We start from the raw sequence: 21,096 nt of genomic DNA on the forward strand, positions 1-21,096 counted from the left end.
TCTGTCTGTCTGTCTGTCTGTCTGTCTGTCCTGTCTGTCTGTCTGTCTGTCTGTCTGTCTGCTGTCTGTCCCTCTCTCTCCTCTCTCTCTCTCTCTCTCTCTCTCTCTCTCTCTCTCTCTCTCTCTCTCTCTCCTCTCTCTCTCTCTCTCTCTCTCTCTCTCTCTCTCTCTCTCTGCCCAGTGCCATAGGACAATGGAACGTCTTCAGCCAGACTAGACTTTCCATGGGGTATATCCTACTAGACTGGCCCTATAGGGGAACCTGAACGTGAAGCCCTGCCAACCATTCCTCCTGTCTCTGCCACAGAGTCTCATGTTACCTTTCACCATGCATCTGTGGGCAAGGAGAGGAGTGCAGACAGGCCGGCATGCCTTTTATATGCCCAGCTTTTCCATCCATGGGTGCTGAGGCTTGCCAAGCTTTCACAGGTACTGGTAATGTAAGCCTCACACCGGGGTCTCAGTAGCCTGGTTTAGTAGTGTGTGTGTGTGTGTGTGGGAGGGGGGGTTTAGACAGCAGGTCAGGGGCGTACGAGCGGTTTGGTTGAATGGCTTTGAGTTTGCGTTGGTATGTCTCTCAATCAGACCCTTCATGAAGGAGACAGGGGGCTAGGAGGTCGGGAGGAGGGGGTTACTTCCACTACACAGATCGTTTCCTCTCTTTCTCTATGACTCTCCATCACCCCTCTCTCTCTCCTCTCTCTCTCTCTCTCTCTCTCTCTCTCTCTCTCTCTCCTCTCTCTCTCTCACTCTCTCCCCTCTCTCTCTCTCTCTCTCTCTGTCTCTCTCTCTCTGTCTGTTCTCTCTTTATTTCTCTCTCTATTTCTCTCTCTCTTTCTCTCTCTCTTCTCTCTCTCTCTCTCTCTCTCTCTCTCTCTCCTCTCTCATCTCCTCTCTCTCTCTCTCTCATCTCTCTCTCTCTCTCTCTCTCTCTCTCTCTCTCTCTCTCTTTCTCTCTCTCTCTACTCCCCTCCATTTCCTACGTTCCAGTTCCACAGTGCATAGTGCGGTAGCGGCCCCAGTAGGGTCGTTCTCGGCCTGTTGACATTGCAAAAAAGTGTAGGTTTTAACAAGTGTTTAAAGAGCGTGGCTGGGGACACGGGTCTGTGACTCTCAATGTTTGGAGTGTTAACAGGGCCCTGGGCAGTGGGGGGGGGTCATGTATAGAGAAGTCTGGGCTTTGTGGGTTGCTGGCTCGCGTCTCTACATTTCGTAGCCGCATTTCTGCAGACCCCTCTCTGATTGGTTGAGCCCATTTCTGCAGACCCCTCTCTGATTGGCCGAGCGCGCGCATGCGCATGAGCCGCGACAAGCTCCTCTAGCCAGGAGTCAAAACTCCGTTAAGCTCCAGAGAGAGAGGCTGAAAACCCACAGTTCTTGCCCGACGGATGGGAGCCGAATCCCGGATCCGAGTTTTCTGATTAATAGCCCCAAAACATGGAGGTCGCGAACGCAATTTATACGCATGGAAGTATTGATTACGCCATAACGAATCATTAAAAAAATATACCGTTAACTGGAATATGTTGTGTGTGCCTTTACACATATGTTGGATAGGCTTATGTAATTGGTTTGTCATTAAAAACCAATAATAATCGCTCGCCGGCTTCGCTGACCAGAGCTCTCTCAGATTCAAAGTTTTAATTGCAGCCTGGAACATACATGTTTCGGAACCAATGTGTAACTAGACAGTTACAATATAACATTTATATTAATTAACCCAGTTAATGCCTTAAGAGAAAGAGTCTGGTGGTCAATTGCTACGGAAATGTTGTGTCTTACTAATAATAACTAATTCCTTGGTCAATAGAAGTCTCTGTGATACTTTCTGAATATGATTTGGGAACATCAAATGGGCAGGCCGCGAAATAACATAACGTTACAATGTACAGTTTCTGACAGCTGGCTGTGTTGTGAAATGTGCATAACGTTATGAATAAACCGCAAAGTCACGCGAAATAACGTTATACGCGATTGATATGATAACATTACATCCGCCTTTTACTGCTTGACGAGCTAAACCAATCAGAGAGGGGCTTCGCTCAACCAATCAGAGAGGAGTCTGCAGAAAATGGAGTTCAACCAATCAGAGAGGGGTCTGCAGAAATGCGGCTACGAAATGTAGAGACGCTGCTGGCTCACCCCATCTACAGAGCTGATCAGGGGTAGGTGTGGCAGTATTTTACATTTTGGGGGGGTGGGGGGGGCTATATTTTAGGCATTAAGGAAGTGCTGTTATCCAGAATGAGTTGATACAAGTGAAACAATACAATCAGGTAATGTCGTTGAATCACCGACATAGTAAAACATGAGGAGTACTGAGGGCACAGTGCCTGGTAATTTAGCCTATGAATAAATAGCTACTGTACAGTAAAGCCTTGAAGGGATATTTCACTTTAGTAGAACTAAAGTCCTGCCAGGTTACATACTCCTCATTCACTTGCATTCATTTTGAGGAACAAGTCTAAATATCATACTTGTGAATTATAAACAAACAATACAATGCAATACTAACTCAGAATTCTGCTTGTTTTTGGAGCTAATGTTGCTGTTTTCAAATTACGAGTCTAGGAACTATTTCTCACAGTTCTACTGTATAGAACTGAAATATCCCTTTAAAGGATTTATATGGGAGAGCTTTGTTTGCTATATTTTCTCAACACTGTAGAATTGATATAGACTTTTCTTGTATCTAATTTAATAATTTTTACTTTTGGAGATATCACAATACATGCAAAATAAAAAAGACCACCTACACAAACAATAGGACTTTTTTTGTTTTTAATTAAATCCAAGCGATCCATTTCAAATCTGGCTCAAGGATTGAGCTGATCCAGTGAATATGATCTGCATTGTTTCAACAGTGGGAATAATTTCTGTTTAAGTGACTATGTAAATGCACCAGTGCCATGCAGTGGTCCAGAGAGACACCTGGCTGAGGTTAATTTGAATAATGAGTGTAAATACTCCCCACAGGCTACTCAGCAACAATCCCCTGCTACTGCCCACTTCACTGGCTTTCATTTAGATAATTATATTGGGTTCTCAACTCCTCTTTTCACCATAGTGCGAATGCTGTATTAGTCATTGTCTCCAGCTTTAAATCACGCATCAAGCATTAAGTCGGGATTGTTTATAAGAGTTCACTCTTCGCCTTGTGTATCAAGGTCAAAGTACAAAAGCCTGTGTCTTTTCGCAAAGGCTGCACAACAACCACCACCAAAGAACAACAACCATGATAACCCTAACAACAACAATTGATAGCAACCGTCTATCTTTGTCTACAGGCCTCCAGTTAGCCATTGATCCATTCCTAAGGTCTTCTAGTTCAGAAATGAGGTGGATATATGTCCCTCGCTAGGCCTGGATAAAAACCTGGCTGGCTTTCTCACTGCGCCCCTGTGACCGGGCCCCAAATCACAGATAGGACTCCTCTATATTGTTGGTTTGTTGCCAATTTACCTGGAGGCAGAATCTGAGCTGTTCCCCCTTACATCTCCATCCACAGCTCCCCATTCAAACATTTACAAGCCTCTGGAAAGGTGCAGTTCACGTTGTTTTTTCCACACAAAAGTCTCTCAAATGCAGTGTTAACAGGCAGTTTGAAGATGCCCCAAAGGCACATATTAGTTTTTGGCCAAAAACAATGTGTAGAGAGGGAAAACATTTGGAATAATCTGGTGGTATTATTGCTGTCTATCCATCTTTAAAGTTCAGCAATTACCCCAGCCATAATTTCATCCCAAAAGGGCCGTTGCTATTAAACACAGTGGTTGACAATTGAAGTTCTGCTATTACAGAAGACAGAGAACAGGTTTGTGAAGGTTAACACCAGATCTAGCTCGGTTTCATGTGCACACAAGAGTGTCGGATAAATCTCTGGTCCCTGTGGCTATTCTGATTACTGTTGATACGTAATACTGTGTCCATGCAATCGGTACACACAGTGATAATAAAGTGGTGTCAGCGATACTGAGGTGCACAGACTTAAGGCTACGTTTGTACAGAGCATTTATCCTGTGTTATTGGCAGAGCTGATGCGGGTAAAACCAGAGGAGAAGGAGGGTTTATAGTGGATACCACCAGGAGCCGACCTGTATTTGTACTCTGTAAGTCTGGCAGAGCAATTGCCATGGTGACCATCTCACGCACCACTCTAAGCATTCAATTACCTGTGCGCCGCCGTGTCTCTCGGAGCCAGAAACACAAGAGAGGCGCCGTATTTTGTTTCAAGATACATAGTTGCAGGAAATATACAACTTCCTGTCGATGCTGTCGTGTAAAGACGATCGTGCCAGGTAAAAGGTTGGACGGAGAACACCTGTGGAACGTGATCATGATTAATTGCATCCCAGGTCTACTAGGGAATGTTAACCTGGGTCAGCGGCATAACGAGACTGTCACGTAAATGATCTAGAGACACGCAGTTCGACGGGCTCACTGTATTGTGCTGTAGTGTTTGGCGAACCAATTACATGTCATTTTATTACCCCTTTATTACACAGTGGCGAATCCTCCTGGAAGCCAACGGAAGCCAGGCTTCCCCATTATTAAAATATGAATTAATATGAAATATGAAATATGAAGAAGAAAATGAAAAACATTTATTTATATATATTTTTTATATAGTTTACAATAATAATAAAAAAATCATTATTTTTCATCTCTGTGTTGTATATATATATTTTTTTATTTCTCCCTCTTCTCCTTCTCACTCTCTCTAACACACTGTCAGACTCACTCAGGCAGTCACTGCAGCAGAGGAGAGGAGGCAGAGGGGAGGTGTCTTTCTCCAGCTTCCACCATGTGATTCATGTATGTGGAGTCCAAAACCAATACTAGCCAATAAGATTCGAGCTTACTAAAGCCCTTCCCACACCTTAAAACGGGTCCGTCAGCAAGCTAAGTACTCTAGCCTCTGCACATTTGCCGCCCTGGAGGTGTGGGAAGCGCTTTACTCAGCTTGAATCTTATTAAATCTAGCCCATGGAATAGTATAGCTGTATGTTTACACTTGAAATGTGTATTTTTATTTAGTGTGCATTTTTATTTTGTCACAATATTATTTGGCTTAAATATATATATATATATATATATATATATATATATATATATATATATATATATATATATATATATATATATATATATATATATATATATTTAAGCCAAATAATATTGTGACAAAATAAAAATGCACACTAAATATATGCACACTTTAATATATATATATATATAAAAGGTTTTTTTTATACACATTTTAAACACATTTTTAATTAAAAAGAAATTGGCATCCTCAGTTATTTTACCCATGTGACGCCGCTGCCCTAACAGTGCAAAATGTATACGACTTCCACATCGTTGGTCTACAGATAAAATGTGAAATGACATTAAAAAAAATTATAATGACCAATATTAATGTCAAATGTCATCTTCATCGAGGCGCCCTCGTGGCGCACCGCATAGTGCCTCGCACACCTACGCCGCCGGCGCCGTCCCGGGTTTGCCTCCCGCTCCCAGTGACATTTGTTGCATGTCTTCCCCGCCTCTTCTCCCGTTCATCCTCTCCTCATCTGTCGGTCATGTCTGACCATGAAAAATCAATAAATGCAAAAGAAAATTTCATCTTCATTAATAGTTGAAGTAAAAAAAAGTTTTTCAAAAACACTACTGTATTTTTTAATAATCCTAACTTGTCAACCAAGCGCTGTATCCTAGGTAGGTTATGAACTGAACTCTTGTAAAGCTGTAAGTCGTCCATGATCCCATGTCAGATTTCTTTTATTTTCTTTCTTTTTAAATGGCAGTAAAAACATAGCTGGATACAGTAAATACCTATCTCTCAACTGCTTCTAAACCCCTGCACCCCCCCCCCCCTCCCCAAGCTTAGACACCAATACTCCTCTGTATGCTGTGAACATTTATCACGTTTGGGTTTAACTTTACATAGTGTTGCACAAAGAGCTGAGTGTTCTGGGAACTTGACCTCAGAGCCCACAAGATCTGCATATGTGCCTCAGACCACCTCCTTCCTACAAGAATGGATTTCTGAGGTCAGCGTAACGTACTAGGCATATGAGGAGGAACTGATTTGGTGGTTTTCACAAGGATGCTTTCATAAAGTTAGAGGAGAGAGAAGAGAGGAACCTCTAGCTGAGATGACTCTTAACTCTCACCCTTAAATGTGTTGCACCCTCCTAAACCAGTCTAGCTTGAGGCGCTGTTTGTCCTTATTTGTTCCTAAGTATTTTATAAAATGTGTCATCCCCCCCCCCCCTACCTTTCCCCTCCACAAGCAGATCCCCAGCAGGGGGCCACGTGGTCACGGGGTGAGGGCAAAAGCCCAGTAGCCTACCAAGTGAAAGGCATTTTCTGTAGATAATATACTGTAAAAGTAATGCTACGGTATATTGTTTTCATTCATACTTTTGAGCAAAATGTAACGCTTTGCCCTCATCCATCATCCAGAGACCCATGTGGGTCCGTCCCCCCTGCTGGGGACCCCAGTTTGAAAACCACCACTCTAAAGTGCATGGACGAATGCCAGACGAGGAGGTCCGGTGGGCAGAGAGCAGGCCATGTGAGCGGATCGGAGCGTGAGCGGCGCGGGGCGCGGAGCGGGCGGTTTTGACGTGAGCGAGGAGTGGGTTTTAAAATGAGTCGGCGCGACGTCCGGAGCGAGAGTTCTCCTCCGCTCCAATCCACTCAGGCCGCTCACAGTGGTTTAACACTGTTGATGTTAATATACATGCAGTACAATGCCAAAACAACAGATGGCGATGTACAAACATGAAGGCCATTTTCAACCAATGAGAAGGGTGAACCTGTGATATCCTGTTCAGGCTTCACTCCTCCTCCTTCACTCACTCCTGTTAGAAAAAGTATCGACGCCATTGTTGTTGTCGTTAGCTTACATGCTAACGTTAATGGCAGCGACCATAGCATTGTGGCTCGGCTAGCCTATCATCGCTTAATAGAGCTAGTGAATGGATAAACAACGTTATTTAACATTGCAGAATGGGTACAATTACAACGCGGCTCAATACAAACAATTGTTAAGGGGCCCAGGGGGTGTAGACTGTTGTAGTTTGAGCTAATTTACACCATGCTCCAAAAAAAAAAAAAAAAAATCTGCCGAGCGATCTGGCGCGGGGAGTGGGGAGCGCTCGATTCAAGGTGAGCGGGGAGCGAGCGGAGAGCGACTTGGGGGCGGGGTCAACATGAGCGATTAGCGGAGCGGACCAAGCTTTAAAGAGCGAAGAGCGGATTTCTCGGCCGCGCCGATCCGCTCACGTGGCCTGGCAGAGAGAGAGAGAGTCACCCCTTTTCTTCCTCGGAACGTAAATGCGACAATTCAATCACGCATTGGAATCATTGTAAAACACAAAGAGTAAACAAAGCTAATTAGAGAGCGGAGCATTTCTGCTGGACTCTGCTGGACACTGATTAACGTGCGTTTCCCCCCCCCGGGGGCCACGGAAGGGGTTAAACAGAAGCGGTGACCGATGGCTGTGCCGCTGACGACGTCCTCCCTTCACTCCGCATGCTCCCGGCTGGATGAAGGATGGCCAGTCAGCGTGTGTAATCTGTTAAAGGTAGAATAACAAATACCAAAGTGCCAACCCCGGCTCCTCCCCTCCCCGGCAGCCCTTTCCACCCCTGGAGGGCAATTTGGACCGAGATTTATTAGACATAATTAACTGACTGCGCCGCTCCTCCTGTCCTGGCCCTGATATTTAATTTGCTCACTTAACAAAAGGTGTGTCTAATAGGACATGGACGCTGTGGGCGAATGCCTTTTGTTGGACTTAATACAACTCTGCTCTCCACAACATTGTCAGACTTAATGACGTTAATGCATGCACACACAGTACACACACACACACACACACACACACACACACACACACACACACACACACACACACACACACACACACACACACACACACACACACACACACACACACACACACACACACACACACACACACACACAAACACACACACGCGGTAGTAGGGCTTTGATTTAAAAAGTCCACTAAGGGCAGGCGTTTTCTATCTTTATATATAGGTGAAACCTGTGTGCTGTGGAGACAGTGGAACACAGCATGTCACAGCAAGGTGTTAGCCATCAGTCAACAATGTCTCTGTCTGAATCTTAGACTGAAAGGTTTGACCTACCTGTGAAATGCCATCTCCTCTTCTTCCTCCTTTTATCTTACATCTCAGGGCAAATTACAGGTATCAGTCACAGTTGACCTATTTCAAGCTCCTCCTTTTCTTGATCCTCCAATCACAACTGTTTGTTCGAGGAGAGCAACAGTTGTGATTGGAGGATCAATAAAAGATGGCAGGGTTTGAGATAGGTCCATTTGCAATGGTGGGTGCTTCTGTGGGAGATATGTGTGATATGGGGGAAATACTGAGTCAAATAATGAAATCCTGATTTGAGACATGTTGCCATAGTAGCAGCAACGGAGCACAACTTTATTTATTAGAATGCATATGCGAAATTAAAGTGGTTCCAGTCAATTGTTTGCCAGTCAATTTCAGCTATTGCGACAACAAAGAAAATGCGTAATTATGTAATTGCAGCAGAACAAGAACATTATTCCTCTCTAATACCTCACAGCTTAGGTGCCCTCATTCTGTCACATGGTGCTGTAGCAGAGGTAGCCTAGAGTATATACAGTACAGTCCCACAATAGATCCATTCTGATTCCAGCCATTAAGCCTAAAAGAAAAGCAAAACAAATTGATTACACTTCAAGAGGGGCTGATAGCCAGATGGTTTTGAAAGAACCTTGCTGTATCTCTATTCAGTGAGTGTGCATGCAGCAGCTATTTCCAATATCGTCCCCCTGATATTGTGTGAACGGTGTGACTTTGATGCCATGTCACTCCTGCTATAGAAGGCATTCAGGTCATCAGCCAGGACTTTATTTCCCTCAGCAGGGGGTAGTTCGACTGTGGATGAGCAACCTACTTTAAACTGCAGTTTGTATAGCGTACAATTCTTTTTGTAGTGACCTGTTGTTTTTACTTTAAAATATCCTTCTTTTATTTTTCTTTCAATTATTGTCTTCTTTTTCGGTAATCAGAATCTGTAATCAGATTTTAATTTTAACGCTCTAGTCTAGGTGACATGACAATAGTAACGTTACTGTACCGTAGTTGCCTAGATTCATTATGACAACAATTGAAGAAGGAGCCATTCTCTTTTTGCATTAAGGTGCATTTGGAACTATAGACTCCTGCAGTAATCTCCAGATGTAAAAGCACACCATGGATAGTTATCATCTCCTATAATGCATCATCTACTTTCAGAACATTTCGATTGTATCATCAAATTCAGATGATAAATAAAACGTTGACCCTTGTAAAGGCATGATGACAAGTGGGGAATGGAGCAACTTAACTGCAGCACTGGGCTGTTTCTCCCCTCCTCCCCTCGCATTTACTACAGGTGTCCTGAAACAAAACCATGGATGAATGACAAGTTTGTAACACAGCGGCGTCAATACAATAGGCTGACCATCTTCATCTTTTTCTTGTTCGTCCAATAATGTTAACGTCGGGATAAATATATTTTTGGGAGATGGTAATGTTAGGTTTGTGAAATAATATCTAATGATGATCTTGTATCTTCGTTTTGGAAATATCAGTAATAATTTTGGGAAAGTTGTGCTTCGATCAGCGATTTATCTCGGCTGCTCCCCTACATTTTTAAAAGCCTATAGAAAGCTTGTCTCAACTTCATCATCATAAGTTATGCATGTCAAATTTATGTACACATTTTTCATTGTGTGCTATGCCTTTTTAGACCTGTTTCTGAACGTGCAGTGGCTATCCAATTTAGGCTGCAATTCTGGAACACGACATCACAGCATTCTGTCAGGCTTTGCGCCTCCTGGTGGCAGATAACAGAGCAGCACTCGAGAAATTACATTAAAATCAACTGCACCTATTGGCGACCGTGGAATGGTTGACAGATCTGTGTGCTCCATCAGTATGACATGTCAGTGTCTCAGAGCACCTGCTGTAGTGAACAGACAAGACACTAGAGGGGAGTTTTACGGCTGTCATTAATGCATTTAGAGTGTGCTGCTGTGCTCTTTTTTCTGAGCAGATTTAAAATTAGCGACAGGGTCAGTACATGTGGTGGCGTTGGTTGCCAATAACGAGATTTCTCGTTATTTAATCGTTATTTCTTTTATTAGCGATATCCATACATTTTCCATCCGTCCAGCCTGACATTATCATTGGGAATGGCTCTGAGCTCGAAAAGGGCAAATACCGCCCCCTATTGTCTCCCGGATGGTAATGCACATCATTGGATTGGATTGAGTGAAAAGGTGCATCAGAGAAATACTCCGGTCCAGGATCTCTGGCAAGCAGTGTCGTGTTACCAGATTCACTGGCGAGGCTGGAAGCAGCTTGGATTATGCGTTTCGGACTATAACGTTGGATCAATAAACGCGATCAATATTTGGAATGGCGATCAGGAATTGGATTCATCTTTTTGCAGAACATCTGATCTGAGGTAAGGAATCTATGTTACCAGTTTTGCTGAGCGCGGCACGAATAAATTATTTTCAGCCCGCTTTTGTATTGTGCATAAAACACAAATACTCTCGATAATCTAGCGTTTATTTGAAAACTATTCATAAATCAGCTGGAAAATGACAACGTGTTTTGTGTATTCCAGTAAATGGCTATTTTCGCGGCATTTCTCTGAAATTACTAGAACTCTCCGAAACTATACTCATATTCAAAACGGTATAAAGCGGATATGTACTGATGAAAAAACAATCCGTTTCGTACATGTTGACTGCAAGCAAGTCATTGATAAGCGACGGGTGTATTAGACACATAGCCATAATTTAAGATATAGTTTATGCGTTCGCAAATGTGCTCGTCCTCCCATTGATTAACGTGGTGGCATCCAAGCGATAAATCGTCATATCCGGCTGGCAACCAATGTGTTAAGGGACATACTTTAATTTGTTATCTTGCTCTGAAATGGCTGGGATTGGAGGCAGAGCGGCTTTTAGTTAGACATTTAGTTTTACTGCAGATCAATCAGAAGCAAAAACAGGCGCCATAATCAATGTCATGGAAATGACATACGGACTGAGAACAGGGAGACAGTTAACTTTTTCCCCCTTCCTGCACATGACCCCAGAACAGCTTACCTGGTAGAAGGGTGAGGCCCCTGTACCTAGTCCAGAAGACTAGCAAGGTTCAGGGTTGGTCTGTAGCAGCTGCGACAGGGAGGGAGCTATGGGACAAGCACCCAGAAGAGCTTCATGCTCTGTTTCAGACATGGCCATCTGTGTGCGATGGGAAGTTAGGAAGAACCACAATGGCAACCCATGCAATCTTAAGAAAAGGATGAGGTGCAGAGCATACCGTACCTCTCCTTACAAGTGTGGGGTCATAAAGGAGCACATTGAGAAGATGCTGGTGGTAATTCCTCTGAAGGCGGATGGCAGTCCCCGTTTCTGTGTCGACTTTTGGAAAATGTATGCGAAAACTGAACTGGATGCATATCCCATGCCCATCCTGCATGACATCCTTTAGTACACTTGACCTGAAGTCAGGTTACTGGCAGGTTACTATGGATTAGGCCAGCAAGACAAAGACAGCCATGGCTACCCCTTTTGGGTTGTTCCAATTCCGGGTTATGCCTTTTGGGCAAAACAATTCAGCAGTGACTTTCCAGAGACTGATGGAGACAGTCCTACGGGAGCTGAGGGGAAATATATGCTTTGTGTATATTGATGATATTATTATCTTCTCAAAAGACCAGGAGTAGCATCTGAAAGACGTGTCTGCTGTCTTTAGGAAACTCCACAACGTCATCTGATATCTGACAGAGGGGTGGAAATGGATCCGGAATTGCAGCGTTTTTTGGGCCTGGTGGGGTGGTACCATGAAGGGCCTTGAAGTTTATCCCCAGCTTCTCTGACATGACTGCCCCTCTGAACAACCTGAAGAAGAAAGGTGTTCAGTGGAGGACCTTTAAGAAAGTGAATACCAGGAAGGCAGCAGGACCGGACGGTATCCCCGGCCGCGTCCTAAAAGTCTGTGCCGACCAATTGGCCCCGGTATTCACTGACATATTTAACCTGTCCTTAGAACAGGCTGTCCACCATTATCCCTGTACCCCAAAAAAAATTGCGCCCGCTTGCCTCAACGACTACCGCCCTGTAGCTCTCACCTCTATAGCCCTGAAGTGCTTTGAGAAGCTTGTGAAGGGCTACATAGTTCCTCCCTCCCCATCAACCTGGACCCCCTGCAATTTGCATATCGCCCCAACAGGTCCATGGAGGATGCCATAGCCCATGTGCTGCACACAGCAGCATCACACCTGGACAAGAGGCAGGGGAACTATGTGAGAATGCTGTTCATTGACTACAGCTCAGCATTCAATACCATAGTCCACTGTTCCCTCTAACGTGCGCCCGTGCGCGCACGCGCACATGTTCAAATGCTCCCGTGCACATCTGAAATCTGTCGCACACGTAAACTTTTGTGTAAAAAAATAAAAGACAAAAAACAGCAGTCAGCTTGGATGCACGTACTTGCGGTCTTCTCTCCTACAGCTTCTCTCCTTGTTGACACACGCTGCTTGGGCATTGTCCCCCCCCCTCCCCTCACGGACCTGTCTTGTCAACACAAAATCCTCTCACTCGCTCCAAGTGCAGAGCCTCGACAGCTCTTCTTTCAACATCACTGAATCATTCAACAAAATGGCCCAGTAAACGATTGAATTTAGTTTAATACATGAGGTTGTCTAACGTTATCTACATTTACATTTACATTTAGTCATTTAGCTGACGCTTTTATCCAAAGCGACTTACAACTTCTGTATGACAAGTCATCAGGAAGGGCACAACTCTATCAGCTGAGTAACAATGTTCATCAAAGTGTTGAGTGCTACAGTGTAGGTTAGTTTATTAGGACAAGTGCATGACAGTAAGGTTAGTTAGGGTTAGATATTATTATTATTATTATTATTTTTTTTTTTGATAATGGTTGAAGAAGTGCGTCGTTAGTCGACGGCGAAAGATTGGACGGGTATCGGCTGTTCTAACTGGGGTGGGTAGTTCATTCCACCATTGTGGGGCAAGGACTGAGAATAGGCGGCTTCTCCTTGATGACCCTCCCGGAGCTCGGATAGGAGTAGGTCTGAGGCGGCCAGAAGATGCAGAGCGTAGGGGTCTTGAGGGTGTGTAGTTGGAGACCATTGACCGGTGGTAGGCGGGAGCGGTCCCCTTTGCCGCACGGTATGCTAGGTCGAGGGCCTTGAAGCAGATTCGTGCAGCAATGGGGAGCCAGTGCAGGCCCCTAAGAAGTGGGGTGACATGGGCCTTCGGTAGGTTTGAGATCAGGCGGGCCGCTGCGTTCCGGGAGGCGTGAACACTTTCGGCAACCAACATGCACTTCCGCGTTTCTCTGATTGGCCGAGCGCCATCACTGTGTGTTGTTGTAGCCACCGGGTAAATCGCGATCTTTTTATTTGTTTGTCATGACAAACCAATTACATAATTCAACATATGTGTAAAGGCACAACATATTCCAGTTAACGGTATCTTCTTTTAATGATTCGTTACGGCGCAATCAATACTTCCATTTGTATAAATTGCGTTCGGGACCTCCATGTTTTGGGGGTATTCATCAGAAAAATCTGATCCGGGATTCGGCTCCCATCAGTCGGGCAAGAACTGCGGGTTTTCAGCCTCTCTCCTCTCTCCTCTCTCCTGGAGCTTAAGGGGGAGCTTAGTATTCCTGCCTCTGAGGAGCGCGTCGCGGCTCATGCGCATGCGCGCGCTCGGCCAATCAGAGAAACGCGGAAGTGCATATTGGTTGCCGAAAGTGTTCACGCGGCCGGGAGGCCAGCGAGCAGTGCGTTGCAGTAGTCAAGGCGGGAGATGACTGTTGATTGGACGAGGAGTTGGGTGACTTCTTTTGTCAGGAAGGGGCGGATCCTTCTGATGTTGCTCAGGAGGAATCTGCAGGTTCTGGTTGTCGCTGCGATGTGAGCAGAGAAGTGGTCGTCGAGGACAACACCAAGGTTCTTGGCGGTCGGGGATGCGGTCACAGCTGCATTCTCGACTGTGATGGAAAGGTCAGTCAGGGGAGAGGATTTGGCCGGCAGGTGGAGCAATTCTGTTTTGCTTAGGTTCAGTTTGAGGTGGTTGGTCGTCATCCAGGCGGAGATGTCAGACAGACAGGCCGAGATCCAATCAGAGACGTGGATATCTGAGGGAGGGAAGGAGAGGAAGAGTTGAGTATCGTCGGCATAACAATGATACGAGAAGCCATGAGACGTGATAATGTTACCCAGTGATTTAGTGTAGAGGGAGAAGAGAAGGGGTCCAGTAACCATGCAATCACGCATAGGCTCAGGTTAAATAATGTAGCCAATCACATCATTCACATGATCATCCTGATCCCGCAGGCCGAGTAAAGCAAACATCTGCGTTCCGAATTTCCGCCCGCCGATCCTTTGTAGCGAACACCAGCACGCTATTTTGAGTCAAATTTCAAAAAGCTAAATGGATATACGGTATTTTTCCAAGGCATACAGATGAAGCCATGAATTGTCATTGGACCACCGTTTGGGCACCGTTTGGGCACCGTATTAACGGTAACAATGACCAACAGGGGCGCTCGAATACAGCTGGTGACGACGTGCCTGCTCTCTGTTCATTCAGGAGGAGCTCTGCGCTCCACAAAGGGAGAGAGAGGCAGAGAGAGAATGAGAGAGAATGGACAAAATGCACTGCAATGTTGTGTTCTGACCACATGTTTTGGCTCAAATACATAGTATTGTATTGTATGCCTCTTTTTTTAAAGTGTCCTTTGGGCGCAAGCGATTGATAACTGTCAACGTTGAAACGGCACAAGCTCTCATTTATTTATTTTTTAAGCGGCCGCTTTTATTATGAAATTCGTATTATGAAACAGGAAACACCTCCACCAATGTCTTCAACTTAGCTCACTACCTCAGGAAAAGCTCCGTGCGAATGGACAAAATGCACTGCAATGTTGTGTTCTGACCACATGTTTTGGCTAAAATACATAGTATTGTATTGTATGTATAGTATTGTATCATGCCTCGTTTTATAAAATGTCCTTTGGGCGCAAGCGTGTTTATTTTTTTTAAGCTGCCGCTTTTATTATGAAATTCGTGGCTCTGTACCTCACTTGTTCAAGTGTTCAACTTGACCGACCACTGCCCGTGTCTGAGACAATACCGTTTGCATCGATTCCCTGGCCGTGCAGACGACCAAGATATTCGCCAGAAGTGGATTAAAAATACCAACCGAAAGGACTTTGTTCCCACTAAAAACAGCACGGTAGGTTTTGTCAGTCGACAATCTCACAATGGCTAATGTTAGCATACAGCTGCCTAGCCAGCTGTCTAGCCTTAACATGGTGAAAACACGTCTTTAAGCTATTTTATTGTCCCCATTCTGCAATCTGTTAATAAAGTTTTCAATCGATCAATCACTAGCTAGCTAGCTAACGTTACTAAACGATATATTGATTGATTGATTGATTGATTGATTGATTGAAAACTTTAACAGATTGCAGAATGGGTACAATACAGACCAGAGAAAGACTTTTGTCTTGTTTACATCAGGGTCCCCCATTTTAAATTCATCATAACATCTATGACATACACAACATACAGATATACACTACTGTTACATCCAGACATTTATGACATACAGGATATACAGACAACTCTGTCTATATGTAGAAGGGTGGATTATCCCTACTTGGTGAGGGTGCAATTCTACTGGCACCGGATAGTAGGAACTCGGCAGAGCTAAGTCCAGCTGGGCCCCCGACTGCAGTGTTGGGGTACTAGGCTTAAGTTTAGCAAAGGTGACATATAGGGCCTTAGGATTTACCGACCTAGGACTGGTGTACTGGTCCTTCCCGCCTCTTAAGGGCAATACTCAGTAACCGCTTAATCACCCACGCTCCCCTGGTACGCTCCACACACCCTCACACCCGGTGGAAGTAGTGGTTGGTGTAATTCTCCCCAAAGCAGTACCATACCTTTCTCTGTGGAGAGACCTGAAATTAACACCTGCCCCGCTTGGTGAAATATAGGGTATCAAAAGGGGTTAGACAATAATGGACCATTAAATCACACACCCACAGAATCCAATTATCCGCATCTCCCTTTACTCAAAGAATTTAGCACCACAGTGTACAGTGTATAACCATGTTACCTCACTGGAGACTCTATACTGTTGAGGTGGGCACGACAGTAGCACATCTCATAACCATTTTATGTTACTGGTGACTTTCGCCCTATGGCGGTAAGACAACACCACTATGGTAACATTTGCAGCAAGACAATAACACTATGCACAAATGAGCTACTTGACGGATAACCCTCTTTAAATATAAGATGCTACATAAACACATGGGCAGCATAACGTACACACACAACCAAAAATAAGTGGGGCCCACACTTTAGAAATAATAGTACCTAGCTAAGCCGGCATTACCTAAAATAATAAAAGGTGGAGCGCCCTCTCGTGGCTCGGGAACGTGGTGGCTCAAAACGTGACAGCCCCTTCACTCTTAGCGAGCATGCTACGAAATAAAACGGGTGATAGTTCCCAACGCTGCAGGTGCGGAATGCACCTTTAATCCACTCGCCCGCACATGAGGGTATATAGCCAAGGTGCTGATTAGCCCTGCATACAATGTCTAGGATAGTTCGGCTGTAAAAGGTCCCGAGAGACCGTCACCTGTGGTACTCAAAGGCAGGGCTGGTCTGGCGGTAAGTAGGTAGTCTGTAGTGATGCCATGGACGTCCAGGAAAGCCTCTTGGTGAAGAGTTCTTCTTTCGCTGTAGAAAGGGCGAGACGACGTGCTGAGCTAACAGGCTAATGCACTATACTTTAGCTAAGCTACCAGCCGGTGCGGCTAGGCTAACTCTCCGATTATACATAATAACACGCAGCGCTTTAATGGTCGTCGTCACAGCCCGTCTGTCGAACGTCCTCTTCGTCCTTGGCGTACCCTAATCACTATACTTTTGGAAATAAGCTCACAGCACGCAACGTTACTTCTACTACATGCCGATGCACAATTGGTATTCCACGTGTTCTGCAGGTAGAAGGCTCTCCGCCAACATGTCCTCTTCCCTCTGTGGAAAACGGTGAAGAGGAAGCCCTGCGAGTGAGACTCCTCCTTGATACCAGCCTCTTCGTCACCTCTACCTGTTACCAGACCAACGCCCACCAGCTCCCTCTAGCGAAAGTCCTCCACAATGCCCTGAGTCCAAGAGCAAACGGCTCATACCAATTACACAACAGTTATAATGAATACAGTCAGACACATTCACGTGTCTACCAGTGGAGGCTGGTGACCAAATTTTTAGGTGAAGCACAAATTATTATATTATATATATTAAATTATATTTTTAAAACATCCCCCACTGTGTGTCAGTGGACACAGATGAAAACATATTATTAATATACACTATATATTAATATGAATAGCAACACCAATCAATCAATTAATTAATATTAATATCAATATCAATATACATATTAATATACTATCAATACTACTATTGAATATACATACACTATTCATTTCATTTACACTATACATTTCATCAAACCAGCATGTCATGTCTCCTTTAACTGTGGGTGAAAGCGAGGGATAACTACAATGACTACATTAACCAGAATGTCTGGCAATGTTTACTTCTGCATCTCACGCAACACACACAAGCCACCGGTTGTTTCAGACACAAACCCACACAACGGCACAAGACAGCAGTTCTCATTCATCAGAGCTGCACACACACACCAAAGTTCCCCACATGAATCTCACCATGACAAACCGGGAAAGCCACAAAGACACTAGCTCAGCTGTGCACCTTCAGCGAAGTGCGTTAGCTTAGCCACAAGCTAGCGGCAAACATTCAGACACAACGTTCATTCATTTAGCCAGCATCACTAACACCGTGCACATGCAAATATTATCCGCAGGCTGCATTAGCAGCCAGCAGCCAACGTGATACATTACATCCAAGCTAGCGTGATAACGTTAGTAGTTATTAGCATCCAAGCTAGAAACTGCTAGGCTGCCTGCTTATGCTTACAGTACCTGCAATAATGTTGTCATCCTCCTGGACAGATAGACTCATAATATATATGATATCCACATGTGTGTTGTGCTGGTCCTCAGTAAATGTCCCGCTATTAAAGTGCTAAATGTTAGATACACTAATATAGAGGTTTCGAACGTGGCTGCTCTCAGTGCTCTGTTAATAAAATGTTCAATCAATCAATCAATCCCGCAAGGGGAGAAACAGCCGTGTAGCTACAGAGCTGCAGTCGTAGGAGCCATACTCTGATTGGATTTGCAAGGCTGCCAATCATTCAACCTCCGTGTATTGGATGTCAAGGGCTGTCAATCATTAAATCCTCCATTCAATGGCAAGAGTTTAAATGCACAGACCGTGCTTAGATGACATTAATAGCCTATTTTGATTGGCTATTATTTATTATTTATTTAACCCTGGGTCAACCTGTGCAGTTATTCTGCACGAATAATTACTGCAGGCATTACTGCAGTGCAGGCCTGCTCAGAGCTGTCAATTTTGGCCATTTTTGAAGAAACAAAATTTCACTGGCATTTTTTTTACAGAGGAAAACATGTATAATAAAATAATAATAATAATAATTAAAAAAGAAATATATATATATATATATATATATATATATATATATATATATATATATATATATATATATATATATATATATATATATATATATATATATATATATATATATATATATAGGTATATGTAAATGAATAATAATTATGAATTATGAGTGAATTTGTGTTTCACGTGTTGTCATAGAGAAACCTCCACTGGTGTCTACATATATATATAGACAGAGTTTCTAAAAGAGAATATTTACATTTGAGGGGGAGGAAACTGTACATTGAACTGTACATAACTATCAATAGACTAGCTAGCTATTTGTCTGTATCTCTCTCTAGATAGATGCATGATTAGCTATTGATAGTCTGTGTCTGTTATATCAATTCAAAATGCAGTCATGCCAATAAAGCATTCTTGAATTGTATTGACAAGAAGGCAAACTTTTTTAGTAATCCAGACAGTTCCCATACCTAATAATTGGCCGGGTGTCTAGATAGGTAAGTAGATAGATGCATTAGCTATTTATAGTCTGTGTCTATTTCATGTAATTTTCCATACCCAGTTCTCTTCTCTAATGTATTTTCTTTTTATGTTGCAGGTACCTGTCAAACTGGAGACTCTTCCCACTCCATCGCCTTCAGCTACAGAGTGGGGTTTTGCACTGTAGCCCGGATTTTGTGTAGTGTGTGAGGCTATGGGGGTGTACGGTCTCTGACTACATGCCCGTACCAGGGGCTGAAGCCTGAAGGAAGATTGCGGGGGACTACGAGAGGCTCTGTGCATTCCCCAAACTGAGGGCCCTGCTGCCTCCTCTTAATAATATTATTAATATCCATAACATAATAATTTAAGTTTACCTGAGTTAACCATATGGAGAATAGTCCGGTAGTAATACACTAGGTTATGTTTTAAACATTTGTTTACCAGCTTGCTACACCTAGGTAAACGGCAAGCTAACATCAACCTAAGATAATACGAACTGACAGTGTTGGCTAACTGACAGTTAGTAGCTAACGTTAGCCTGGATGTCCCCCGCACTACAACTGTGCCAGCAGAGTCGCAGGGTGCAGTGCAGAGCATCCCCAGGGGACAATGCCTCCAGAGAAGCAGCTGCAGTGAGAGAGACCTTCACCAGCTACTTCTCCTCTCCAGACGGTCTGGTGCCATGGCAGGACAGCATCCTCTGAGCCCTAGAACCTGCAACCTGTACTGCTGCATCACCAGCAATCCTAACCCAAAGGCTCTTTTAACACATTCGGGAGGGGCCACGCAGGGCCGCCATGGAGAAATGCGAGGCCCTGTGCGAGGTTTAAACGCGAGCCCCCCCCCCCCCCCCCCCCACATGAAAAAAAAAAGATTATATCATATTAATACATTTCTTTTTTTTTTTTCTTTTTTTTTTACAGTCAACATATTCTTAAGTAATAGCGCTGCCCGAAGCTGGGCATGATACAGTCAACATATAGCAAGAGAGAGAGAGAGAGCGAGAGAGCGAGAGAGAGCTCCAGTTCTACAGTTAATATACAGTGTTATCGCTGCACAGACCCGGCAATGCCCCTGACCAGAGGAGAGAGAAATATAATATAGTTAGTAAAAGCATTATATAAGCTCAGAACACAGCTCAGAACACAACACAGCTTAGAACACAGCTCAGAACACAGAACACATCTCAGAACACAGCACAGAACACAGCTCAGAACACAGCTCAGAACACAGAACACATCTCAGAACACAGCACAGAACACAGCTCAGAACACATCTCAGAACACAGCTCAGAACACAGAACACATGCAGAACACAGCACAGAACACAGCTCAGCACACAGCTCAGAACACAGCTCAGAACACAGGACACCTCAGAACACAGAACACATGCAGCACACAGCTCAGAACACAGCTCAGAACACAGAACACAGCTCAGCACACAGCTCAGAACACAGCTCAGAACACAGAACACATCTCAGAACACAGCTCAGAACAGAGAACACATGCAGAACACAGCTCAGCACACAGCTCAGAACAGAGGACTAGGTACAGACTCAGCGAGCACAGCCTAGCCATCGAGAAAGGCCGCCATAGGCAGACCTGGCTCCCAAGCGAAGACAGACTATGCACCCACTGCACACAAGATGAGGTGGAAACCGAGCTCCACTTCTTAACAACCTGCCCACTATACCAAGACATCAGAGAGGCAAACAGAGCGCACCAACCAGTCTATGGAGAGTACGCTTCGCTGCTTGGCCTCCTCCAATCCGACCACTTGGAGTCACCAACTGGCATGGGCAGAATATGTACATAATTCATTGTGCAATGCATCCACTGGTCTCTCCCCGTTTGAGGTTCAGTTTGGGTATCAGCCTCCACTGTTTC

General features: G+C 44.3%; 1 protein-coding gene across 1 annotated transcript in view; it reads left to right on the forward strand.

Moving 5' to 3' along the window:
• Positions 1 to 2,106: 2,106 nt before the first annotated feature.
• The window catches only part of LOC311222874 (myocyte-specific enhancer factor 2C-like), a gene marked incomplete at its 5' end in the record, with an annotated part of 58,694 nt that continues 39,704 nt past the window's right edge, over positions 2,107 to 21,096 (forward strand). Inside the window, 1 exon segment of the mRNA XM_084307523.1 lies at positions 2,107 to 2,165. Within this exon segment, the coding sequence (XP_084163649.1) occupies positions 2,107 to 2,165 (59 nt within the window).

The sequence above is a fragment of the Notolepis coatsorum genome, assembly GCF_963971535.1.
Source record: "Notolepis coatsorum genome assembly, chromosome: 1".
Taxonomy (NCBI): domain Eukaryota; kingdom Metazoa; phylum Chordata; class Actinopteri; order Aulopiformes; family Paralepididae; genus Notolepis; species Notolepis coatsorum.